The sequence below is a fragment of the Anomalospiza imberbis genome, chromosome 22 (genome assembly GCF_031753505.1).
Source record: "Anomalospiza imberbis isolate Cuckoo-Finch-1a 21T00152 chromosome 22, ASM3175350v1, whole genome shotgun sequence".
Classification (NCBI taxonomy): Eukaryota; Metazoa; Chordata; class Aves; order Passeriformes; family Viduidae; genus Anomalospiza; species Anomalospiza imberbis.
In genome coordinates this window covers 143092-169058 of record NC_089702.1, presented here as the reverse complement: position 1 = coordinate 169058, position 25967 = coordinate 143092, and the positions used below count along the sequence as shown (strand labels likewise).

At 44.7% G+C, this 25967-nt stretch overlaps 2 protein-coding genes and 2 long non-coding RNA genes across 5 annotated transcripts in view; 3 read left to right on the top strand and 1 right to left on the bottom strand.

Moving 5' to 3' along the window:
* Positions 1-722: 722 nt before the first annotated feature.
* Positions 723-15913, top strand: LOC137486866 (tRNA N(3)-methylcytidine methyltransferase METTL2-like). Its single transcript, XM_068212416.1, has 9 exons — positions 723-870; positions 2414-2505; positions 6247-6608; positions 7660-7709; positions 8322-8382; positions 9571-9710; positions 10468-10574; positions 10767-10832; positions 12135-15913. Exons 1-9 carry the CDS (start codon positions 782-784, stop codon positions 12284-12286), a joined length of 1119 nt encoding a protein of 372 aa, XP_068068517.1. The 5' UTR covers positions 723-781; the 3' UTR covers positions 12287-15913.
* LOC137486871 (uncharacterized) lies at positions 2512-4105 on the top strand. The gene is made up of 2 exons (XR_011005809.1): positions 2512-3161; positions 3198-4105. It is a non-coding gene; the product is annotated as an uncharacterized lncRNA (long non-coding RNA).
* Positions 4921-20260, bottom strand: LOC137486870 (uncharacterized). Its single transcript, XR_011005808.1, has 2 exons — positions 14606-20260; positions 4921-14523 (listed from the first exon to the last, which is right to left on the bottom strand). It is a non-coding gene; the product is annotated as an uncharacterized lncRNA (long non-coding RNA).
* Positions 20261-20285: 25 nt separating this feature from the next.
* TLK2 (tousled like kinase 2) overlaps positions 20286-25967 on the top strand; it is a 56143-nt gene continuing 50461 nt past the window's right edge. The window contains exon 1 of one of the 2 annotated variants that reach the window (XM_068212408.1): positions 20286-20402. The gene's annotated coding sequence lies outside the window, so the exon portion shown is untranslated. The remainder of the gene's footprint in view (positions 20403-25967) is intronic. The other variant, XM_068212412.1, reaches the window with a different exon arrangement.

Here is a 25967-nt window from a genome sequence, read left to right as displayed (position 1 = left end):
AATTTCTAAAGGGGTGCCAAGAAGATGGAGTTGGACTCTGCTCAGTGGTGCTGAGCAATAGGACAAGAGGCAACAGGCACAAACTGATGCCCAGGAAGTTCCACCTGAACATGAGAAAGAACTTCATCATTGTGCAGTGACCAAGCACTGGAAGAGATTGCCCAGAGGTGTTGAGCTTTCATTGTTGGAAAATACTCCAGAACTGTCTGGAGGCAGTCCCTGGACAATCCATTCAAACAATTTGAAATTGAACCCATTATGCCTCGTTGTAAGAGGACAAGGGGGAATGGATTCAATCTGAAAGAGAAGTTAGCTGGGATAGGGAAGAAATTCCTCCCTGTGAGGGTGGGGAGGCCCTGGCATGGGTTGCCCAAAGCAGCTGTGGCTGCCCCTGGATCCCTGAAAGTGTCTAAGGCCAGGCTGGACACTGGAGCTTGGAGCCTGGGCTAGTGGAAGGTGTCCCTGCCACGGCAGGGGTGGCACGGGGTGGTCTCTAAGGTCCCTTCCCACCCAAACCATTCTGTGCCGTGTACTCTGGAATGACCCTCCTGGAACAGGAATGCTGGACCAGAGGAACCCCTGCGGTCTCTCCCAGCCTGCCCCATTCCGGAACCCCCTGAAATGAGAGCTAAACTCCACGAAAGGCCTTTTCGGGGCCCTCTCCCCACATCATCCGGCGGACCGGCTCACCTGACCACCCCCCACGTGACCACCGCCCGCAGTCCTCCTTCGGGTCGGACCGCGCGGCGCTGCTTCCGCTTCCGGCGCTGGCCGGCCCGGCATGGCGGCGCCCAGCGAGGCGGGGGAGCGGCGGCCTTTCGGGAGGCGGCTCCTCACCGACCCCGCCCGGCTTTTCCAGCACAACGCCTGGTGCGTGAGGGCTGCCGCCGCTGCCCGCTCTAGATCCCCGTGAGCCGCCCGGGGTCCTGCTGCCCTGTGGTGCCGCTCCGCGCCCGGCGGTGGGGTGGGGTGCCGGGGCGGGCTCGCCGTCGTCTCTCCGATTTGCGGTGTCTGTGGCCAAGCGCTGTGTAATGGGCCAGCCGCATCCTGCCCGTTCCGCCTCACGGGGTCCCTTTTCTCCGGACGTGCCTCGAGAGACGCCCTCAGGCGTGGAGCGGGCTGAGGGAGCGGTGGATGTAGTGCCTGGCGGCCAGACAGGCGACTGCAGATCGGGCGGGGACCGGCATCTCCCGAGCAGGGCACTGCCCTATGTGGCCGGTGTTGGTCGGGAGTGCTGGTCCCCGGGGGTCCTGAGCATTCGGGACTGATCCCCCGGGGGTCCTGAGCACTCTTGGAACTGCTCCCTGCGGGGTTTGAGCCTTGGGGACTGATCCTCTGGAGGCTCCTGAATCTTTGGGATTGATCCTCAGGGGTGTCCTAAATCTTCAGGACTGATCGACAGGGAGTTTTGAGCCATTCTTAACCCTTCCTGAAGCAGTAGCATTCCTCAGGCTCCTGTGGTTTGTAGAAATTGTTTTATTGCTGTGTTTAATGAAGGTAAATTACCTGCTGTCAGAAATCCATAACCTGCCATTCCTGCAGGAGCTCTTAATTAGCTCTTAATACAGAAGTTGTTTTAAGTCAGTTAAACATCCAAATTCTCTAATTTGCTGGGAACTGAAGTATTTTGCATTTTTGGGGTAAATAGATTCACTTTTGGTCTCTGGCTGCTATACCATGTTAGGAATCGGGTGTGTTTAATTTGTAATTAAGTAATATTTATATGTGTCAGCCTGTCATTCCTTCTGAGACTATTCTATACAAAAGGTGTATCTATTTCATACAGAAGGTATGTTACAAAAGCATATCCTTAGTTTTCATGTAGAAATTCTTAGTAATCATTTTTTTTCACAGACTTAATATTTAAGCCTTTGTTTTGTGAGTTAAAATCAGAAGACTGATTCCTTTTGAGACAAGAACTGCTTCTTGGGCCTTGTATTCTGCTTTTCATTGGCTTGTTTTAATGAAAAAAGGCCAAGTGAATCACTTTAATGACTGCATAGCTGTGTATGCGCATTGAAGTTATTAATAATTCATAATGCTTTAAAGCTTCCCATAATTTTCTGGTAATTTGATTTAATTTTAACAGTTACCTTCCAAGTAACCCAACTGCCTTTTTGTTTTAACTTGAGAAAGATGATGGAGTTTTGTGCTGAGTGCCTTCAGGTTTTAGCAAGGATCTATTCCCTTGAAATTTGGCTGAGCATGCAAAATGGGACAGATTTAGGATCCATTCTGTTTCAATTCCATGAGTTCCTTCTGGACTAGGACCTGCATGTGCTGACTAGGCTGTTGTGCTGGTGCTGGGCTGGAATTGGGGATCACGTCTGCACCCTTGTCCATTTGGAGGGTTCTCCAGACCTTTCTCTTTCCTACCATGCTTAGCTCTAGTTCATCTTATTTTTCACAACAGGGATAATGTGGAATGGTCAGAAGAGCAGGAAGCCAGTGCCAGGAGTAAAGTTCAAGAGAACAGCTCACAGCTATTGCCACAAGATAAACAAGGTACTTTTGGAGAGTGTCCTCATGTGAGTCTTGGCTTTGTGCCAGGAACAGCCTGGCCAGAGTCACATCAGAACATCATCAGCTCCTCTTCCCCATCTCCCAGTCACTCAGGAGGCATTAACACATGTATGATAATGGGAAACTGAGGAGGAGGAACCTTTCTGTTTTTAATTTATCTCTCTGACTCTTCCACCTTCATTAGATACTCCTCCTGGCTGGGAGGAGTCAGATTGGGTTGAGCTTCTTTGTCATGTTGCATATGTTAAGTACTTGTTAGTGTTCTTTGTCAACAAACATCTTTGTGTGTAGAGTTGTTGCCTCTGCTTATTTTTGCTTTTTAAAGCTAGTAGTCAGTCTCTTCTTGCTGGCTTGCTGTGGAGTGAGCCCTGATCTAAGCTGATTTTCTCTTTAAAGGGTCTGATAAAGTAATGTCCATATCTGTCTCTACAGAGTAAACAAACTGCATGAGAACAATTTCATCAGAGAAAGAAAAACTATTTTATCTTGATTGTTTACCCTCAGATAGACAACAAAGGGATTCTAAAGTTTTTGTTTTATACGATTTAAAGGATATTTATCAATCCAAAATACAGAGCTTACTTGTCTCTGAATCAAGCTCAGCTCTTTGGTTAAGTCATGGTTGAAGCCATTCTGAGGTGGTTAATAATGCATTTTCTCCACGCATGGTAGAGATCATCCAGTCCCTCAAATGTTGGTGAAATGGTTCTTTGGTGCGATAAAAAACTTGTCTGATGATGATCTTGTTATACCCTTCTGAGCTCTAGGGTGTATCTGCTCCTTTTGTTCAAATTAAATCGAGTGTGTCACCCATAAGATGATGCTGAGCACTACTGGAACTATTGAGACAGTTCCATATAGCTTCCAGTTGTGTTCACAAGAGCAAATTTAATTACACCAAAGAGTAACCCATCTCATTTCTTGGACTCTTAGAGGTATCCAGCGGTTTTCCATTGTGATGCCCATTGTGTTGAGCTCATTTTAAAATCTGGTCAGCATTAAAGGGTGCTGTCTGTCATGCTTTGAGAACCTATATACTACTAGGAAATTGTGGAGCAATTTGCTGTTGGAGCCATTTGTCAGAGCTCCATGATGTATTTCCCAGACTGAACAATGGAGGCCAGTCAAATGTTGATGGTTGCTATTCACTGGGAAGCATGTGGAGACAATGGGATGGCTGGAAAGTAGGGAAAGCAGCCCAGGCAAATGTGCCTGAAGGGTCTGGTAGTTTGAGAATCAGGATGTCCAAGGAGGAGAACAAAGGCAGAATATTGGTCATTATAGCTGTATTATTCTGTGGACTACTTGGGGATGTCAGGATTTGTTCTGAAGAAGGAGGTAAGCTCTATGGGTATGTGGAAGATGTGTCTCCTGGCTGGGAAAAGAAAGAGAAAGAAATCCAAGTTTCTTGGTTTTCTTTTGAGGCTCCATGATTAGCCCCCTTGCAATTCAGGAGGTTTCTGATTCTCTTCTGGTCTTTTTGAACAGTTACTTTTGTTTGCTCTTCTTTTGCAGAGTGAAGAGGTGAGTATGGGCTTGGCTTTGGGGGTGTGCTTACAAAGGTGAGCAGGAAGTCAGGAGTCCTTATCAGGAAAGTCTCTGGAGGAATCTGGCTTGCACACCGATGGCACTGTGAGCTAATACCCCAAAAAGGTCCTGAGACAAGTATGATGTGAACTTTTTTGGCAGGAAGTCTTCCTGAAAAATCAACATGGTCATATTTTCACTTAAATCTGTTTCTTTTATGATCTTTGTCAGATGGCCCTTGATTTTTTGTATTTATATTGTTAATGATCCTTTATTCAGGGCTTTGAAAACAGCAGGCTCCAAGGTAAGTGAACTTTATTTAAAGCTTCCCCACATGTGGTTTGGAGTATGACAGCTCTTCAATAGCATCCAAGAGAATATCACACTAATGTAATAAAGGAAGAGTAGAATGTCTTCTTCACCAGTGTAATGTGGCAAAAATGTGGGCAATCCAAAATGCCTGGGCTGGAATTTTGTCCCAGCATCTCAGGTAAGCATTGTACTGCAGTCAGGCTGTCATGGGATTGTTGGAGATGAGCGGAAATCAAGATCTGTATTTTTGTTAAGTGAAAGAGCGTTTCAGCCTCAGAAACCTTGCGTATTCCTGCTAGTACGTGGGAGAAAGACTGGTCAGGATAGAGTGTGCGAGGATTTGGATCAATAGTGCTTCTTCCAGCATCAGCAGTCATTGACTTCTTCCATGCAAATAGTGAAATGACCTGGCCCTGCTCACTGTGACCTACAGTGAGATCATGGCACAAACTTACTGCTTGTGTCTAATACCAGACATTAAAGTTTCCTTTGGCTTGGGGTTTAAGAACCAGGCTTCTTAAAAGGAGAAAATCCTTATAGTTGAGGTGAAGAGATTACTTTTATAGATAGCTCTTTGTGCTGCAGGAATAGATCCTACTAAAAATAGACATATGACTGATTAGTGCTTCTTTGTTAAAGCCATTTTTGTCTATATTTGCCTGAGACTACATATTTTTCCAGGTGTTCTGGGTTCACTTTACTGTCTCCCTTTGAAACAGTTTTATGTTCTTCAGGAAGACTCATAAATAAACAGCAGTTCAGCTAATAATGCCTTCCAGTCTTTTTTATTCAGTAATGCACTTGTTGCCATCCAAAGATGGTTGAGGAGTTACTTGCTGGCATGCAGTTGGGATTTCTGGCCATGGATATTAATGTCTGTAGGTGATTCCAAGCATAGGATGCTATAATTAGGTGTTAATTCCCAGGACAGAGAACTCATCACATTGATGAAGTCATAGAAAGTCACCTGGATTTGTAGCTTCCCGTGGAAGAAATAGTTCCCCCAGACTGTACTTGATCTGAAATCTGTGAAAGTGTATGGAAGTAAGTTTGCAGGTGACTCAAATTTCTTGATCATGGCTTTATTAAAGTTAATCCAGCTCCCTGTAATACTCGCTTGCTCCTGGAATGAACCATTTGATGTGAAAGTGCTGCTGCTCAAATTAATTCTGTTCACCTGTCCACCTTAGCGCTCCACTGGTACTTTAATGCAGTGGTCATTGTTGATTCCCCTCTTTTGTTTTAGTTCATACATGTGTGATGCTCTGACACACACAGAACTATGGAAAGCGAAGTTATCTGGACTGGACTCCAGCAAAATGTGGAAAACATGCTGTCCTGTTACCTGCAGGACTGCATGAATTCTAACTGAGCTTCCTGCCAAGCCTGGAGAGTTGACTCGGTTTTTTTTGGTTTCTCCAGCTGAAAATAAGAGCAGTGTTTTTGGACAGGAGCTTTCAGCTCCAGGCAACTCTCAGAAAATTCCTTAGGAGTTGTGCTTGACACTTAACATCACCAGGCTCCAAATTAATTGTTCCAGTGAGCTGAACAAGTCAGTGTTAGAGATGGAAGTAAAACCATCTGGATTTCTTTAATCCAGTCTCCTTCAAAGAGACTTTTTCTGTTGACAACTTTCTTTAAATCCTACCAGGAGACAGAGTCTCTCTTTTCTCTTTTTAAGTCCTAATAAAGTGACTGTGAGGACATAGGCTGATTGTCTATGTGGGATTGCAAATTTAAATAAAGGTGATTTTCAGTCAGTATTGTCACTTATTACAGCAGGTTGGTGCATAGATACCTGCAGTGATCCCTCACTCTCTGAACTGATTAAACGCTGAGACCTTCTGATTTGATGCCTGATGATGTTTCTGCTTGTGTTCACAGAGGAATATGAGGTGAATGCTAAGAAATACTGGGATGACTTCTATAAAATCCACGAAAATGGCTTCTTCAAGGACAGGCACTGGCTGTTCACTGAATTTCCTGAGCTGGCACCTAACAGGAACTCAAGCCAAAATGGAGATTCTGTGCATGGATTTAATGACACGGAAGAATCAAAAAATGAAGGGCTGGGAAGCTGTGAAAATGGCCATTGCTCATTGGAAACCAGGACAGAGAGTCAGTTAAACCTGATAAAAAGCCCGCCTAGAGGCCACACAGAGGAGTTGGCTGCACAGAAAGACAGTGAGCTGAGTCAGAGTGATGGGCATTACCCAGGATCAGCTGCATCTTACCGTATATTAGAGGTAAAATCTATAAATCAAAGTCACACATCAAAACCTTCCTTGTGTCAGTGACTGGGACATAAAAAAGTGTGTCACTGCCAAACAGCAAGGGAGTGGATAATTGCCTTCAGTCAGTAAAATGCAAAAATCAGAGGGCAGTTTGCAATGGAACTAAATCTGTTTGGATTCATTTGGTTCAGACTCTTGAATTAACAGAGCACAAGGACCATAAGAAGTTTACAAGTTTAAAAGCCAAACTATTGCTATCAGATGTGCAAACAAGCATTTAAAAGTCATCTTTTGAAGAAGCTGATTCTTCTACTCTATATAAAGCTTTCCCTTGTGTCCTGGTTTAGGGCAAATTTGGGTGGAAACTTCCAAAGGGGTCTATCTAGAAAGCAGATTCAAGTGGCCTTCCCCCAACTGGCTCAGGAAAATACTTTCTTGGAGAAAAATAGAAAAAAACTGTTTCTTTAACAAGCAAAGTATTCACAGGCATAAGAAATGAATATTAAACCATAAAACCTCTTGCTGTTCTGAAGAGATGGCAACTTCAGAAAGCCCCTGTCGTGGGGTGTAGTCTGTTTCAATTTTACTGATTCTTTAAACATTCAGAGGCAAATTCCCTAAATCCAGTTGTGTGAGCCATCATCTCTTCAAATGGGAACAAGCAGAAGGAGTAATTAAAGCAAACTTAACTTCTCTGTTGCTCTTATTTTTTTTGGAAGTGAATGTAACTCATCCATGGCCTTTGCCAGTGTTTCAGTGACTCATACTGGTTGTTATGCTTGGGATTCCAGCAGAAACAGCTTTCAAAAGAGTAACAATGTATAGATGGTTATTAAGATTTTTGACAAAAGCTTGCTTAGTGGTTTCCCACACATGTAATCCTGTTCCTCAGACCTTAACATGCTTGGGTCTTCCATGGACACTTAAGAATGGTAAATGCCATTCTCAGCTTTACTCATGCATAGCTCTTCGTTCTATGGCTGTAGAGAGATGACTGAAAAACATCTGTGTGTACATGCTGAAGGAATTCTTTTCAATGTATACATCTGCTCTGTTTATGCAGGTTGGCTGTGGGGCTGGGAATACAGTCTTCCCAATTTTACAAACCAACAAGTAAGTAGAGACAAGAGGAAATGGCTTCCCACTGCCAGAGGGCAGGGATAAATGGGATATTGGGAAGGAATTGTTCCCTGTGAGGGTGGGGAGGCCCTGGCATGGGTTGTCCAGAAAAGCTGTGGCTGCTGGATTCCTAGAAGTGTCCAAGGCCAGGTTGGACAGGGCTTGGAGCACCTTAGTCTAGTGGAAGATGTCCCTGCCGATGGCAGGGGTGGGACTGGATGATCTTTAACATTCCTTCCAACCCAAACCATTCTGGGATTCTGTGAAGTAATTCTCAGTAGGCTTTTACCTGCATGAGATACCAGCCTCTGAAAAACAACTGGAAAAATGTTCCATGACAATCTCAGAGAAAAGCCAAATGCAAATGGTATCTTTGCCATCTGCAGCTTCAGGTTATTGTGTTTTGAGCTTGGAAGCCCTTGGTTTTAGCCCTTTTTCCTTTAGAAAAAGGAAGCAGTCAGTTCCTATGAGAATAATGGGCATAAAGGGGCAATGGAATCCACCAGATTTGCACAAAAACTGAAGTCCAGGATTTCTGGGGTTTGTGCATTTGAAACACTCCTTAATTCCTCGACAGAAATGACAAGTTTCTTTGATTTATTGCAGCAACCCTGGCCTGTTTGTTTATTGCTGTGATTTTTCTACAACAGCTGTGAATCTTGTCCAGGTAATCTCAATGGTAACTTATGAAAATGTGGGGAGTATCTGGGGCCAATTGCCTATTAACACAAATCTATACCAGCTGCCAGTGACTCTGGCTGTGCTGGCAGCTTTCTGGTTTTAGCCAGCCCTGGTGCACTGGGAAATCTGGAAAATGAGCCATCAAAGATTGTAGAAATTAGGGAAGTAAAAGTTGTCAAAATGTCATATTGGCAGCAAACAAGTCAGCCAGATTTTCTTCCCCTGTGGTTGACAGTGCTTTTCTCAATACAGTGTTCTTTTAGGTGAGTAACTTGAAAACAAACTCAAACCTTGAAAACATTCAGGCTATTTTTTAACAGGAACTGAAGCTGGTTTTGGTTTGTGTGTGTTAGTGTCACCACAGTTCTGGGAACTTGGTCTAATTGCTTCTGCACAGGCAGCTGAGGAGGGATCCTGTTTGTGGTGCAAGAGGTTGGGATTTAGTCGAAGGACAAATACCACTGATAAATTTCAGGTCAAGGGAGAACTGAGAATATATGAAGTATCAAATGCAATCAGTCACTTCCTGAGATGAGAGGGGAGCATAGAACCACAGTCGGCATCTATTTCGTCCTCTGGTTTTGACACAAGCACTGTTTGTAGAGACTTCTGCAATATGTAGCAGCAGCTTTAGAAAAATACGCAACTTCTAAAAGATGTCTAAATCGATTTTTAAGACTGAAACTTTAGGGAACCAAGTTTGATTTTTGGTTTATAGGTAATATCTGCTTGTAGATGAAATGAATCTTGATTTCAGTGATGCAGAGAGGTGCCCTGACACTCTCACTTATGTAAAGGTTTCCAATTTATCAGTATAAATCTCTCATTTCTTACCACTGTTAGTGGAAATTCTGACCTTAAAATTGTGATAAACCCTGGATCCAGTTTTGCGGTTTTTTTTTTTTTTTTCAGTGCTGATTGATTGTAACAAGACCAAAGCTCTTTGTAAATCTCCTGTGTGTAAATATTTTCCACATTTCACACCTGTTCCTTGCCTGACCAAGGAACATACCTGACACAGAAGTCCAATGAGACTGAAACAGATCTCTGGACACACCTCTTGATAATGTGAAAGTTAAAATACTCCATATAATACTAATAATCTATATAGTCGATCTAATACTGAGATCAGGGTCTGCTACTAATGTTCTTAATTTTTCTCCCTCAAATACAGAACAATGCAGAATATGATTCTTCTCGCTGCTTTGCGTTTGTCCATGACCTGTGCAATGACCAAAGTCCTTTCCCAATGCCAGAGGAGAGTCTTGACATTGTTATTCTTATCTTTGTCCTCTCAGCAATTCTCCCAGAGAAGTAAGTTTTAATAATTCCTTCTGATTGCAGAAAATAATTCTTCTACAACCGGAGTTCTTTAATAATCTCCTATCAAGGAAAATTAAAGTTTGTTCTGTTTGTGGTCCAGTTTTCCATGAAGCCTCAGAAAACGAAATTTGCAAGTATTTGCTGTTGCTGTTGTAACCAATTCTGACAGAGGACAGGGTGATTTTAAGTGACTGCAAGTGATCATTGCTGGCGTCACTGTTCTGAGCCCCAGCCACAATGAGCACTCACTTTGGAAAGTATTCTGCTGGATTTTCAGGCTCAAAGGGTAGACGAATTTCTCACATGGGAGGCAGCAAGAAGGAAGGGTTCAGGTTCAGAAAAAAGGTAAGGAAAGCGCTGTGGTCTTAGTGTGATAATTGTTACAACCTACACTAGTCTCCTTTTTTGCTCCCTTTAGTTTTACTTCACAACACTTCTCTTCAAGTTTGGTTACTACTTGTTTTGCAGAAACCAGTGGAGATTCTTTTGTAATCAGTAAGAGAGAGCAGTTAATCCCTGCTGTGGCAGGATGTTATCCTTGTAGGAAAAAAAGCAAAATCTGGGAATGTCAAAAAATAGAGGCCAAATAAAATGAACCCACCTGACTCTGGGAGAGCTCAGAATGCTGCTGGCTTTGGGTAGTTCTTTGCATGAAGTTGAAACATATATAACTTTATTCTATCTTTTTGGAAGGAAATAAGCATGATTTTGCAGTTTGTTGAGTGTTTCTGGTTTGTTTTTCTCTTAGAATGCAGTGCATTGTGACCAGACTGAGTCGCCTTCTGAAACCAGGGGGAATGATCTTGTTACGAGATTATGGCCGTTATGATCTCGCCCAACTTCGGTTTAAGAAAGGTATTTCCTTTCCCCTGGGAATTCTTGCCCCATCACTATTAGATTCTGCTTCTCTGGAGCTGTGCCTGCCCTGTTTGGAGGCAGCTCATTAATTCCGCAAGGCACAGTGTGTGCTGGAGGGCCTGTTGTTGGATGGCACTTGTTGATTTTTAAGTGGTCACTGGTAACTGTTCATATCTGTCTTGCTCTTAGGTCAGTGTCTGTCTGATAACTTCTATGTGAGAGGTGATGGCACCAGAGTCTACTTCTTCACACAAGGTAGGAGGACAGAAACATGCCTCTGACCATCAAAAAACATATCTCTGACTCTCTTTGCCACTTCTTGTCCCTGTGCCCTCCAGACTGGCCACTAGATCTCTTCAGCCTCTTTCTTGGAGCACTGTGAAATGTTAAGTATCTCCCAATTAAACAGTGACCTGGACTTGTCAGCTCCTGGTGCAAGCATGGCATGGTCAATTTCCTTAGTGGAAAATCTTTTAAGAGGAAGACTGGTGTGTTTGCTACCCTGGGAGGGGTGGGATTGGAGGACATCTCCTTGTATATTGGCTGCAGATGATGGGAGAGAGGTGGATACCACTTAGCAGAACTTCCCTTAATTTTCCTGCTCTCCTATAAGGAAATCAGAAGGGTGTGGTCCAGCATGGAGCTGAGGCAGCCCCTCCAGTTCTGCTGCTCTTTGATGTTAGCAGCAATTATTCTCCCAGTTTATCACCAGCTGCGCCTCCAGTCCCTCCACTACAGGCCCCTATGCAGTCAGTTCTAGAGCAGTGGCACAACTGAACTGTTCCCCATTGCACGAGTCTTGTCTGGCACAAGACAAAATTAATGTTTAATGCATGTTTGGCAAACACCTCACAACTGAAAGCATCTGATAAAGAAGCACAAGCTGAGACCTGTCGGACTTTTCCTACAGAAACTCCAGACAAGCCACGTGCTCTGGGAGTAAGCTCTGCTGTTCAGCAGGACTGGGGCACTGTGAGACTTATTTGTTTGGTTAGGATTACCTGCCAGTGGAATGGTTGAAGCCTTAAGGGCTCTTAGTGCTTTAATTGGGCCCCAACGGGGTGTGGGGTTTAGGGATTTTTTTTTTTCCAGATTTAACCTTAATGAATCCCATTCCCCTCCAGCCTAGGCAGCACAGATCTAACTGCCACTATTTAAAAGCATAGGTCTGATCCTGTTCTTTTCTCTTGTGGACTCTGAAATTCCTCTGGGCAGGGAAGAAGGAATGGCTCTGTCCCAGCTTGCCAGAAGATGTTCCTTAATTGGTTACAACAAGCAGTACCCTTATTTGAAACTGCTGCTGTTTCCTTTGTCAAGTCTCTAGTTCTAGATGTACTCCAAATAATTTTTTCCTTCTTTGCTAGAAGGAAAACTTGAAAAACTGTGATGTTAACCTCCCCTAGTAAAGTAGTTAAGTCTTGTTTGATCATGTCCCTGCCTGGGTGAGACCTTGGGTTTCCTCTGGCCCATCTTTCAGCTTAGCTTAGCACTCAGTGTGAGCAGGTATCAGTTACAGAAAAACGATAGTCTCCTCAATTTCCTTCTGTTTGCTTCCAGATGAATTAGATCATCTGTTCACCACAGCTGGGCTGGAAAAAATCCAGAATCTTGTTGATCGGCGATTGCAAGTGAACCGTGGGAAACAGATGACGATGTATCGGGTGTGGATCCAGTGCAAGTACTGCAAACCCACCACCCTTCAGCCATGAGGCATGTGGACTTTGGACTGGAGCCTCTTCATCTCCTGGTGACCTGTGTGTGATGCAGTTCTGCACACCCAGGACCTCAGTGCCTTGTACCATGCCTGGCATCACTTCAAGTGAGTTTTGCTAAGGACGAATGCCCTGAGAGTACGGCAAGCATTTTAGATATCATAGAATCACAGAATATACTGGGTTGGGAAGGACCCATGAAGATCAAGTCCAACTCCTGGCCCTGCACAGGACACCCCAACAATCCCACCCCATGTCTGAGAGCATTGTCCAAAACGCTCCTTGAGTTCTGGAAGCCTTGGGGCCATGACCCGTTCCCTGAGGAACCTGTTCAGTGCCCAACTACCCTTTGTGGGAAGAACCCTTTCCTGATATCCAGCCTAACACTCCCTGGACACAGCTCCAGCCATTTTCTCAAGTCCTATCCCTGGTCAGGAGAGTGAAGAGATTGGTTCCTGCCCCTCTGCTGTCCCTCAGGAGGATGTTGAAGATCCCAGTGAGGTCTGACCTCAGTCTCCTCTTTTCCAGCTGAACAGACCAAGTCCTCATACGGCTTCCCCTCAAGGCCCTTCGCCATTCTCATGGCCATTCTCTGGATGGTCTCTAGTGGCTTAATGTCTTTTTTATATTGTGGTGCACAAAACTGCCCACAGCACTTGAGGTGGGGCTGCCCCAAAGCAGAGCAGGACCAGGAATGCTTTACCTAAAGCCCCAGGACACAGATGCCCTTCTTGGCTGCCAGGGCACTGCTGACTCCTGTTCAACTTGCCATGGACCAGGACTCCTGAGTCCCTTCCTGCAACTGCTCTCAGCCTCATTCCCCAGTCCACCCACACATCCAGGCTTGCCCCTTCCCATGTGCAGAATCCAGCACTTTCCCTTGTTGAACTTCCCACATTTGGTGATTGCCCATATCTCTGATTTGTCAAGGTTTCTCTGGAGGCCCTCTCTCCCCCTGAGAGACTTGACAGCTCCTCCAATTTCAGTGTAGAGAGCAAACTTCCTTAGTATTCCTTCAAGTTCTGCATCCAGGTGATTAATGTGGATGTTGAAGAGCACAGGCTTGAGAAGGAAGTCCTTTAAATGTCATGGTACTGGTCTGAGTTTTAAAAATTATTTATGGTTTTGCCTAAGAGATGGTGTCTTACAGCAGCTGAGCAAATTGAGTAGTGACTTGCTCATACTCTGGATTTCCACATGAAACAGGAGAACTCTGACCTTATCTCTGTCTTGTGTACTCTTGTCTTGGCAACAAACATACAAAGGATAAACCTGCTCTTCTCTGCAACTGATCACTGATATGAATCCCTTGGCCAGCTTATCTTATGCAGCTGTTTCCTAGTCATTCAGGTGTGTGCCAATCCAGGAGTTAAAATACATTGATCTGAGGGCAGGAACTGAGAGACTATGTGAGTCTCTCTATACCAGCTTTCCCTGGATGATTCAAGGTGTGGAGATAACCTGTGGAGAAAGGAAATGATGCTGCTCTGCCCTCACTGTCCACAAGGATGTCCTCCCAGGGAGCCAGTAAACAATACCTCAGGTGCTATCAATTCCTCTCAGGCAGTGTTCAAATTTTCAAAAGTTTGGTACTGATGCTGATTTTAGGGCACCTTCAGAGTGCAGCAGATCAGAAGCAGCTAACAGGACCAGGGTTTATAAATAATTACCTGTTTTTCCTAGTGGCTGCAGCTCCCAGGTCACAAACTGCCCTGCCATGGTGATGTGCTAAACCAAAACACATGAGACACTTTCTTTGATCTGAAATCTGCAGGAGATCTAATTGTTGCACTCTTGTTTAATTTCTTAAGATGAGGCCAACACTGTGGCTTTCAGAAGGTATTTCCCTGTCTTTGACAGCAAATACCTCTTATCTCAGCTTGTTTTCTTTTGTTACTTTTAGGGTGTGGTACGACAGGTATAAGAATAAGTTTTGTGCCTTTCAGTGGTGGTTTGATTCATGTAAATCAGGCTTGCAAAAACTGTAGCAATGGATAACAAAGCAGCACAGATGGCCTTATGCATCCAAAAGAGATTGCTTTATTGTAGAAATCGCCCCTTTTTTATACCTTTAATCTCCACCAGACAGAACTGAAACCAAACCGAGGCCTAACAGAACTTAACAGAAGAAGGGCACCCATTGGCTGGCTCAGCTGCAGTGCTGCTGTCCATATGTCCTGTCACCCAATCAGCTTCCTGCTCTACACTGTCCACGCGTTCCTCCAGCCAATCAGCTTCCTGCTCTACACTGTCCACGCGTTCCTCCAGCCAATCAGCTTCCTGCTCTACAGTGTCCACGCTCCTCCAGCCAATCACAACCTCGCCTCCAGCTGTCACTCAGCTGACTCTCTCCTCACTCACAACTGCCTCTCACCCCTCAGGCGAATTCCAACCATCCAGCCTGCAGCTGTGCCTTTCCCACAGGGCCTTCTGGTGAGCATAAGCCTTAGCAACTTTAATAATTATACCCCCATATTCGCACATCTCCCCCCGTTTTTTTTAAATTAGGCAACAAAAGCCTACTAGAAAAAACCTAAACAACTCCTAAAAACATTAATAACAGTGACAACAATAATAACTATAAAAGCTTTTCAAAAACTGTAACGTGTTTATAACATAGCAACTATATGCACATAGAATCAGGATGGTATGACAGAAGGTCGCACGCACCGTGATGGAATCCTCTCCACCTGGTGGCCTGTGGAGAGACAGGCATAACCTCCTCCCCATGTCATTAAGTCCAGGAGTCCTTTCCCTTGTCCAGTTAATTTTAATTTACCAAAGTCCTTTACCATTACTGGAGGTCTTAGATGAGCCTTTGTGTTGAAGGAATACTGTCTTTTGCATGCAGTTTGTCCCATCTCGTCCCAATTTTAAAAACTGAGGACATATAAGGCTTTAGCTAGTCTGCCATGAGGGCACCACAATTGCCCCTCTTTTTGTTTTTCAAGCATGGTTTTTAGGGTTCTGTGGGCACACTCAGCAATAGCTTGCCCTGTGGGAGAGTGGGGAATGCCTGTATGGTGAGACACACCCCATTGCTGCAAGAAGTTACCAACTCGCTCTGCAGTGTAGGCAGATCTGTTGATGGTGTCGGGAAGGCCCAGAGTTTTGATGGTGTTGGGAAGGCCCAGAGTGGTGAAACAAGTGAGCCAGTGCCGGATAGTATCACAGGCCTTATCTCCGGTATGAGAAGTTGCCATTAGGAAATGGGAATAGATGTCAATAGAAACATGAACATATTTTAAATGACCAAAGTCTGGGATATGGGTAATATCAGTTTGCCAAATGAAGTTAGCTATTAAACCTTGGGGGTTAGTACCTTCTCTTAAAGGAGCAGGAGCAATCCCAATACAGGAGGGACAAGACAACAGGGTATCACGAGCCTATGAGAAGGTCAATTGAAATTGTTTGTAAAGAGAACAAGTATTCTGGTAGAAAAAGTCATGAGATAACTTGGCCTGAGCAAAAGTGATGACAGGTACCGCACCTGTCATCACAGTAATGTTTGTATAGTTACTACCTTCTGCAATAGGCCCAGGTAAACCTGTGTGGGAGCAAACATGTAACACATAAAAATCATGCTGCTGGCTGTTAATCGAAGTCCACAGGGTTCTTAACTCTGTAAACAAAAGATGGTTATTAACATGCTTTAAATAGGAAGATTCTAAATGGAATGCAACATTGGCAGCATATGAGGAATCAGTTGCAATGTTAAGTGGTTCCTGTGAAAATAACTGAAAGTCATATTGGATAGCAGCCAATTCTAAAATTTGTATGGAAGCATCTTTTAATATTAATACCCTCTTATGCCACTGGGCAGAGTCACCTCCATGCCAAATCACTGCAGTTTTGTTAATTTTGCTGGATGCATTGTAAAAACAGTTGGTCCATGGACGGGGATCATGCTGCAGCAACACTTTGCATACACGGGGAGATTACCTGTCTCTGTCCATAAACAATGTGAGGGATAATGGATAGATAATTGTCCAGAAAAATCTGCAAGTGCAATTTGAAAAATAGTGTCTTCTAATAGTAACCATGCCAAATTTCTTGCCATGTCTTTACTTACAGGTGTGTAAATGGTACATGGATCTTGGCCATTGAGAGTTTGTTGTCGCTCTTTGCCTTTCTTAATTAAATACCAGAACATATCATTAACAGTCCACACAGTCTTTGTTGCTGTGTGAGGTAAGAATAACCATTCCAACACATGTCAAGGGTCTTCATCATTAACAAACCATTGAAACAGAACAGCAAAATGTTGACATTTGCTAGCAATTATAACAAGGTACACAGATTTATCAGGATCCCACCTCCAATTCTGTCGTTTTTCTAGTGCTTGAGCACAGTGTGCAAAGGCAGTTTTAGCTTCTGGGATCAGCTGTCAAAGCAAATGCAGGTGGGGGTTTCCTCTGAGTAAGTCAAATAAAGGGTGTAGAAGTTCTGTAGATAGACCCAAAACAGGATGCCACCAATTCAAGGAACCTAGCAGTTTCTGTAATTAATTTAAAGTTAGGGTGTCTTTAACACAGAGCCTTAAAGGCTGAGGGCTGATAGTCTGCAGAATAATTCTCCACTCCAGATAATGCCATGGGGACTCACATTGCAGGTTTTCAAGTGCCATGATGAGTCCTGCATGACAGCTACCTGAAGAGAACATAAGATGGATTGATCATGAGGTGCGAGTAAAATGTCATCCATATAATTGATATATGGTTGCTGGAAATTTATGACGGACAGGCTGTAGGGCAAGATCGACTACCCTTTGGCATGTAGTTGGATTGTTACTCATGCCTTGTGGCAACACGGTCCAGTGTAATCTCTTCATTGGTTATGCATGATTCAGGGTAGGCACAGAAAAGGCAAACCAAAGTGCATCATCAGGATATAAAAGGATGATGAAAAAAACATCTTTTAGGTCTAAAATTACTAAGGGCCAATTGAGGGGAATCATTGTGGCAGATGGAAGCCCAGGCTGCAGAGCCCCCATAGGTTCAATAACTGCATTTACTGCCCATAGATCCTCCAATAATTGCCACTTGCCATTTTGCTTAGGTATACAGAATATAGGGGTATTCCAGGGGTTAGAAGATGAGCAGATATTGCCTAAGGACAATTGCTCTTCCACAAGCTGTTTTAAATTTAGTAGACATTCCTTTCATAGGGGCCATTGGTTGACCCAAACAGGGTCTTCAGTCTGCCCTGTGAGTTTACGTATCTCCAGTATTTGATTTTGGAATGGCTAATCAATGGCCCCTATGAAAAAAGGTTCTCCAGTGAAGTTGAGTCTCTTTGTATGGTTGTTCCAAATTATCCCAGAACATCTCTTCCCCGTAATGTGCATGGTATAGAGGCAGTGAATAGGGCAATTCAGGCAGTTTGCCCATCAGAGCCAAGGACAAGCCGAAGGTGAATGCTTGGTCTAAGGCACTGTGTTCCTCCCACCGCAGTTAGGGTTGATGTGGGCTGATTGTGGGCCAATTACTAGGCCATTCATTGCTTTTAATAATAGAGACATCAGCTCCAGTATCAACAAGCCCTTTAAAATTTTTGCCATCTATACTGCAAGTTAAGGTTGGGTGAGTTGTTTTAATAGAGCTTGTCCAGAAAGCCTGTGGCTGGCCTGTGCTACCAAAGTTACTTGTGCCACATTTACCCTTGCCACTAGGGGTTTTGTTGGAAAAGGGAGTAAGTTGTGCTATACATTGACCTGCAGGTATAAAGCAGGGTGGCACGGGAGTCCATAGCATAATTTGTATTTTGCCTTCATAATCTGAATCAATAACTCCAGGTAGTACAAAAAGTCCCAATTTAAGTGGCAGAGGAACACCCTATTAGCAAAGCATGGATGTTATTACCAAGGAGTCCCCACACTCCACTAGGAACTAAGTGCACTGAAAATGTCATAAGAGTTACTGATTCTCTGGATGCAAGGTCCAGCCCTGCACTGCCTGTGGTTGCAGGCAGGAGCTTGCTTGTCAAATGTTTTGCCTTGCATTTTTTTGATTCTCTGAGGTGTGCAGACCTGCCCCCCACCGGAAGCTTCCTGGCTGTGTAGCCTTCCTTTTTACAGGGTACTGGGAGCAGCATTCAGCAGCCCAATGCTTCCCTCTTCCACACCGAAGACAATCTCTAGGTGGTATTTTTATCCTATCCCTTTGTTGAGGGCAATCCTTTTTAAAATGACCCATTGACCTGCATTTAAAACAACCCCCCACCCGCGTGTCCAAAACTTGGAAGTGTTGGGCTAAAGCTGCTGCTTGAGAGTTAGTATTATAAGCAGTAGTTCCCACATTTTGGCATGCTCTAACCATATCTGCTATGTCACAAGTATGTGGGTTGTGAACAGCAAGCAATGCCTTTCTAGGCCTATCTTCATGAATGAAGAATGTCTTCATTCACATTTGTGAAAGCAAGCTGCCACAACAGAATAACTCTGGCTTCATCATTATCAACTTGCCAGGAGAGCACAGCTTGTCCACGAATTCTGTCCAGGAATTACAAAAACTACTCCACCGGACCCTGTAAAATCTTAGTGAACGACATGTTAGACTTGATACCTGTCCCTGGGAGTCGCTGCAGCGCTTGCAAAGCTAGGTAAGTGATGATATCATGCACATCACGCAGGTGGCCTGCCTGTACTGTAGGGACTGTGAAAGCACCTTCTCTGGTCAGCTGTGCATCACAATTGGTGGATTTCTGTCTCACAGCGCTTCCGCCTGGATTGTACACAGTTCTCAATAATTGGTTAGCCAGACTGCAAACTGCATCGCTGTTAGAATCATTTTCATTATGCTTTTCCAGTCATGAGCTATGAGGACAAACGCAGTTCTGATAGACTCTAATAGTTTAGGGCGTATTGGGAAGATATGCCGCTTTCTTTTACTAGCGTCCTCAGTTCTTTAATTACTTTTTAGTCTAGCTCTTGGTACACTGGTGTTATTTTGGCGCATATATTACTGGGCAGGCTGTAACACCCGCCGAGTCGCCCTCCTTCATGGTGGCTTCCCTGCATTTCATCCAACACTGGACTACTGCATCACCATTTTGGGCAGGGAGAGAGCCCGCCACCCACCTGCGGCATGGGAACTCCACACTGCGGGGATCAACTATGCAAGGATTTCCATCAGGGTAAGGCAATTCTATGGGGCTTGGGTTAATCTCAGAGTAAGGCAATTCTCTAGAGTATGGGTTAATCTCGGGGTCATATACGGGGTCTGGTGGTGCTGAAGGTTCGGAGAAATTAACTTCTGAAGCTGCATAATGGCTACCATGATTGTCCCCCATGTGGCCAGGCGCTCACAATCTTCAGCATAGCCATCTTTGGTGGCATCAAAAAGTCTCTGCTCCATCTCTTGCCAGTCTGACCAAAGGGACCCATTAAAGTGAAATCTTTAACATGACTAGACACCCAGTCCAGCAGGGTGCTCAATTTTGCATCAGCCATATTAATAGATTGCTGATGTAGGAATCACCATACCTGGTCCAAGCTCCTGCTTTGCTCCAGAGGTATTCCACCTCCCATATTCTTTCCATGGGTATACTCACCTATACTAGGTGAGGTGCGTGCACTTTTGATTCTTTTGATTCAGTTCTTTCCCAAACTCTTCCAGATCCTTTTCCCCAGATCCCTTCCCAGAACCTCCCTGGCCGGCCCATCCTTTGAGCCAGTGGGAGTTGCTACCAGAGCGATAACACACACCCTGCACCACTTTAAGGATCCCGATTCAGGCCAGCTATTCTGTAGCAATGGATAACAAAGCAGCACAGATGGCCTTATGCATCCAAAAGAGATTGCTTTATTGTAGAAATCGCCCCTTTTTTATACCTTTAATCTCCACCAGACAGAACTGAAACCAAACCGAGGCCTAACAGAACTTAAGAGAAGAAGGGCACCCATTGGCTGGCTCAGCTGCAGTGCTGCTGTCCATATGTCCTGTCACCCAATCAGCTTCCTGCTCTACACTGTCCACGCGCTCCTCCAGCCAATCACAACCTCGCCTCCAGCTGTCACTCAGCTGACTCTCTCCTCATTCAGAACTGCCTCTCACCCCTCAGGCGACTTCCAACCATCCAGCCTGCAGCTGTGCCTTTCCCACAGGGCCTTCTGGTGAGCATAAGCCTTAGCAACTTCAGCAGTTTAACAGTTATAGCTCATATCCCACAAAAAACCTCATGTGCTTGTGTGAGCCTGGGCCACCATTAGGGAACTACAGTTTTCTTCTCATGTTACAAGTCTCACTAGTGCCTGCCCTTTAGTTGAAGAAGAAAAAGCCTTGGCTGGTATCTGTTACCTTAATTTAGTTCATGAAGCATCAAGATGTGTTGTGTGTGTCCTGGCTGGGGCACAGCTCCCCTGTATTTTATTAGCCCGACACTCGTATTTGGAGCTTGACATTGTCACCTCTAGAGCCACATAGGTTATGAAATAACTGCTATCTTGAACTAGAGGAGAGAGGCTGTGCTAGTTTGAAAACAAACCAACAGGAGATGCCAGATCTGAACTACAATTTTAATAGGAAAGGTAAATAAAGGCAAGAAACACAGGCTTGACCTGACAGACTTGGTCAGGGTGGTGATAGTCCCGTTAAATGGTGACTGCAGTCTTCTTGAAGTGATAGATGTGGTTCTGTTGAAGCAGTGATCCAGTAGAATGGTCTGGTCTTCCTCTGAAGGTCCAGCGGTGGTTATGTAGATCTTGTCCTCTGGGAATCCAGTAAGTAAAGATTCCTATTTGGCTTCTGCTGAGCACAAGCCTGACCCACCCCAGCTCTGCAGTCACTGCTATGTTTTCATGCTAAACCTACAAAGTCTGGTTCCCTGGCAAAGCTGATGCTTCAGCCAAGGTCTAGGCAAAACAAAAGCTCAAGTCCTCTGGAAGCAGGTAAGCAAGCTGAAGTCTCCTCAGCTTATCCAGGTGCATAGTCAGGCTTAGCAAGAGCACTATGAGGATTTGACCTGACATGACTCGTGTAACCACCTCAGTGACAGACTTCTGTGTTACTGGGGCCTCAGGCAGTTCCCTGGGGTCCTTTCCCTCTAGGTCACTGAAGGAAGACCTCCTCCTGGGATAGCTTTATCTCCCTGCAAGAAAAAAATATTGGGGTACACAATCAGCATAACTAGTGCAAATTAAAGTAATTTGAAAAATGTCTTATTAATCATCCAGAGGTTTGTAAGCAGTGCAGGAAAATATGTTTTTAATCATAAACATGATTTATCTAAAGTTGATGGACTCCCCTTTAAATTTGAACTCCTGAATGGGAGAAAATGAAGGCTTATTTGTTTGTGCTTTCAAGGCTGTATCCCAGTTGCCTGGTTTTAACTTGGACTTCAAGCAAAAACTTGCAGTCCTGTGAGCCTGGAGCCATTGAAAGTGGCTCTTTGCCTTTCTTAATGCTCTTAGTTCTGCTGGAGTATTTAAGCAGTCACTCAGCAGGGCCCATGCTGGGCCGACATGCTTTTGTTTCCTGTTCTCTTGGTGTTGTTCAGAAAGCAACAAGTTAATGGCCTTGAATTGATCCAGGCCTCCTACAGACAGATACTGTTTGAGCTTCCTTAACTAATCCCTACCAGCTCCTGTTCTCTCAGAATCTGCTGCTCTCCTGCCACTCCAGGCCTTGCCTCCCACACAGCTCTGCTCAGGTACCTTGGTCCTGACTTGCAGCAACTCCTGCCATTCCTGCCTTGGGCCTGCTGAGCAGGCGGGGTTTCAAGCATGCTAGCTTTCCAGCATGTTCAAAGGAAATCTCCACATTGACTTTTACCATGCTGAAAAGACAGGTTAAGTGCCATTAGTGGGGTGTTTTTTTCCCCTCTTCCTTCTTAGCAGAGTAACGTTAACTCTAAAGCCTTTCTGAGCGTTTCTGCTCTGTTTTGTTCCCAGCATTCCAGGTCTTGTGGTCTGTGGCTTACAGGCAATGTCAGTGTGGCCTGATGAACCTCCCAAGCAGAAAAGGTGATTTCATAGTTTTTCACATGCACTGCCCTGGCGACCTGGGAGCCAGGCATTGTTACACTTTGGAAAATCTAGTCCTGAGTCTTGCTAGAAGATGATGAATTTCCTTGGAGATTCATAGAATGTTTTGGCTGGAAGGGAACTTTATCATCACCTGTTGTGACCCCTCACATAATCCTTTCATGTAGGGATAATGCCGTCAAGCCTGTGACTTTGATTTGGACTTGGAGGTAGTCCTTCAGAAAGGACTTTGATCCAGCTGTGGTGCTGAGGGCTCCCTTCACTGGCTCCAGTGAAGGGCAAAGAAGCTTTTGCCTCCCCAGGTACACCATTCTTCTCAGAGCATTGTGGTTTCACAGACAGGCTATGAACTGGGAGGCAGGAGGGAACTGGGGAGGTGATGTGAACAAGGGGCTGAGGGTTATTTCTGATGCCATCACTTCAAAATTAAGTAAATTGTAAATTCCACTGCAAGTCGGAGCTTTCACCTTATCTTCCTGACAGCACAGCAAAGTGAGAACAGCAGTCATCCATAGTGATTTGAATTGTTATAGCAGCGATCATCAAATTCTTTTGACCAGGAGCATGTGAGATCAGACACAATTATCTTCTCTCCCAAATAATTCTGTTCTGCCTTCTTTGGGTATGCCACCAACATTTCTAATCTGCAGTGAGTTCTAGAGCTCTGGGATAAATGAGACCTGACTATTTACAGTAGACATGTGAGCAGAGGGAACCTCCTTGTGCACACACCAGCTGCTTCTGGCACTGCATCATAGCGAAAGCTGGAAGAGCTTCTTCCTGTCATTGACATTGGGATGAACTCTGGCTTGTCCCCACTGGATTCCCTACAGGAATTGCAGCCCCAAACTGAACTTAACTATTTTTCCTGAGCACTGCTGAAAGATGCACAGGTTTTACTGCCTAGAAGTGAGGATGGGGCTGCAGGGATCAAGTTATTACAAGATTCAGGGACCATCCTTCCATCTCTGTAAACACAGATGAAGGGAAGCTGAGTCATGCAGTCTTTGTTCTGATCAGTCAACAAGATCTGATTTGTCCATCAGAGAAGTGCCACCATTTTTGGTTTGTTGCCATATTGGGGAATATAAGTCCATGAGGGAGGATGCCACAATCGGGACCATTTTTGCTATTGTCACTATTTCTCTTCCTTGACAGGGGTGCTTGGCACACATTCTTGTATGTAGTGTCCCTAGACACTGACTTCAACAGAAGTTCTGATTTTAACTGTGTTTCAGGGCAAGATGGAAATTACCAGGAAAATTATGATTAGGAGGAATTCTACGAAGTGAAGTGCTCTAGAGGAAAAGGAGTTGTTGGCTCTGTGCTTAACCAGCAAAGCTCTGGAGTTTGTGCTTTTAGCTCTTGCTGAAGGCAGCAAGTTCCTGTGTATAACTGGCTGGCTGAATGGGAGCTTGTGTTGCTTAAAAAGTGGGACATATTGCAGGAAATTACCTTTGTAGGCAGCTCTGAGTGCTGATCTGAACTAAATAAGATACAGCATGAGTCAGAAGAGCATGAGCCAGGCCTGGACATTTGGCTGGAACACAGGCAGGGAAAGGCAAGGGAATCTGAGCCATGTGTGCCTCTGCTCTTCCCTCCTGCCCAGGGATTGTATGGCATGGCAGTTGTCGTGCCAGTGAAGGCTTTTATTCTTGGTCTTTGACCCACAGTGGGATGAGCAGGAAATGGCAGCGGTTGGAAAGCAGTGATGGCAAAGCTCACTGGCAAGTCTTACATGTCAGCACCTGCCAGCAGCTCCCAGCCTGTTGGCAGTTTCCAGGAAAGAAGAAAATCCTGGTGAGGTTTGGACCCTGCTGTTCTAAACTGTGCTCTCTGGTGCTAACCCCAAAAAATGCTCACTGCAAGCACAAACATAGCATGGGATCATGCTATGGATCAGCATCTCGATTTTGGGGTGGAGCATGACTGCTGTATTCAGGTTGTCTTTGGATAAGGACCCTTGTAACTCTTGCAATTTCATGTTATGTGGAAGTTAGGGAGTTCTGGGGGATTGCCATATCTTTGGAATATGAAACTTACTTTCAGCTCCTGTGAAGCAGGAAGCTGCTGTTGGTAGTCCCTGGTTGCAGGGGCCAGGCTCACACCTCTGTGCTGTGTGTGGAACACAAGGGGATCTGCTCAGGTGTAACGAGAGAGGTACCACCTTTCCCCGCAGTCACTGGATGTAGCTTTCCTCATTTGGAGATTAAATTGCCTGATCTCCCCTCAGACTCCTTCATCCCTGGGACCAGGTTCAAGGCATGCTGCATATCCCCCTCACCTGGGGAGCAGTACCTGGGCAGTGGCATCTCACTGCAGTCTGTAATTACACAGCCACATAGCTTTTTCCACATTCGGTGCAAATAGTGGATGTGAAGAGGTCAGTGGAGGTTATGCAGAAAACTAAATCTGACTTTTCCACATCTGCAGTGACTTCTTACCTATTGAGATGAGCCTCGTTAGGAAGGTTGGAATGCATTTGCAGACATTCACAAAGAGGCTGAATATACTTAGAAAAAGTGTGTGCAGTAACTCCAGTTTTATAATAAGATGTTGATTTAATTTTTCTCTTAGACAAATCTCAGAGCAGTTTGTCTAATTAGTGCTTTCCAAAGCCCTGTAAGGTAGAGTGTTATTATGTGTAACAACTGAGGCACAGACTAAGACCAGTGAGGAATCAGAGTCATTTATTCAAAGAAACAAGCTGCTTTTATACACTTCTTCAAGACACAGTATTTCCTTTTATGGTAGTTCTCACTAAGCGACCGATCACACATTGCCACGTCAGCAACACGCTTTCTTAATGTCCTTCTTTGGGGTGGTCACGGCTGTTCACCCATCTGACAACTTCCGGCAGGCTCCTCTCTGCCTGGCTCTGCCATGTGGCACCTCCTCCCCCCAAGGTCAGGCAGAGACAAGCCTCTCTGTGCTGCCTTGTGCTTCTTTATGCTCCGATGTGCTCCTGCAGGTGCGTGCCACAGCCTGCAGCTCAGCTCCATCCCGTCTCTGACCACAGTTCCCTCTTTTTTGTTTTATACAAACAAGAATCACTAAACAAAACACTCCCAACATTAGAACATCCCAACATTGGCCCACAACCCAAACCAAACAAGCTCCATTCATCTTGTTCTTTCAGCTTCCCTACAAGTTGATGATAAAGCCAGAACAACCAAGGCTGGTTGGATCACTCTTGCAGGTACCCATCATGGACTGGAATCTGTGAAAACACAAGCATAACTTTGCCCCCAGGTTATCAATGGAAAAGGTCCTTCTCATTTTCTACTTTCAAGATTCTTAGTAAGTCTAAGTGAGCTTGTGATTCACAAAAATGTCATTGGACGGAGGTTAGGTCATTCTGAATGTGATTGTAAAAATTAAGAACATGTAAGGCCTTTGTGAGGAATATAGCCCATCCCCACACTCCCTCTTTTTTGTTTTAACAACTATAACATGAACATATTTCAACCCAGTAAAACAATGCATCTACAAAGCAACATGCACTACTGAGCAAAAACAAGCAAGGTAATACCTTTAACTGCCTAAATACTTTACCGTCACCCAGAGCGTGCCATCGCTGGAGAGCCCTGTCACTGTTGACCTCGTTTCAGAGAGACAAGACACGCTCTTTCAAGGCATGAAAAAAGCTACCACCTTATTTTATATATCCCTTCATATAGTTTTATAAACCCTCCC

Coding starts and splice junctions, on each gene's coding strand:
- LOC137486866 (XM_068212416.1), top strand. CDS start 782: ATGGCGGCGCCCAGCGAGGCGGGGGAGCGGCGGCCTTTCGGGAGGCGG. Junction 8,383..9,570: donor CAGCTGTGAATCTTGTCCAG/GTAATCTCAATG, acceptor CCTCAAATACAG/AACAATGCAGAATATGATTC. Junction 10,575..10,766: donor CCAACTTCGGTTTAAGAAAG/GTATTTCCTTTC, acceptor TCTTGCTCTTAG/GTCAGTGTCTGTCTGATAAC.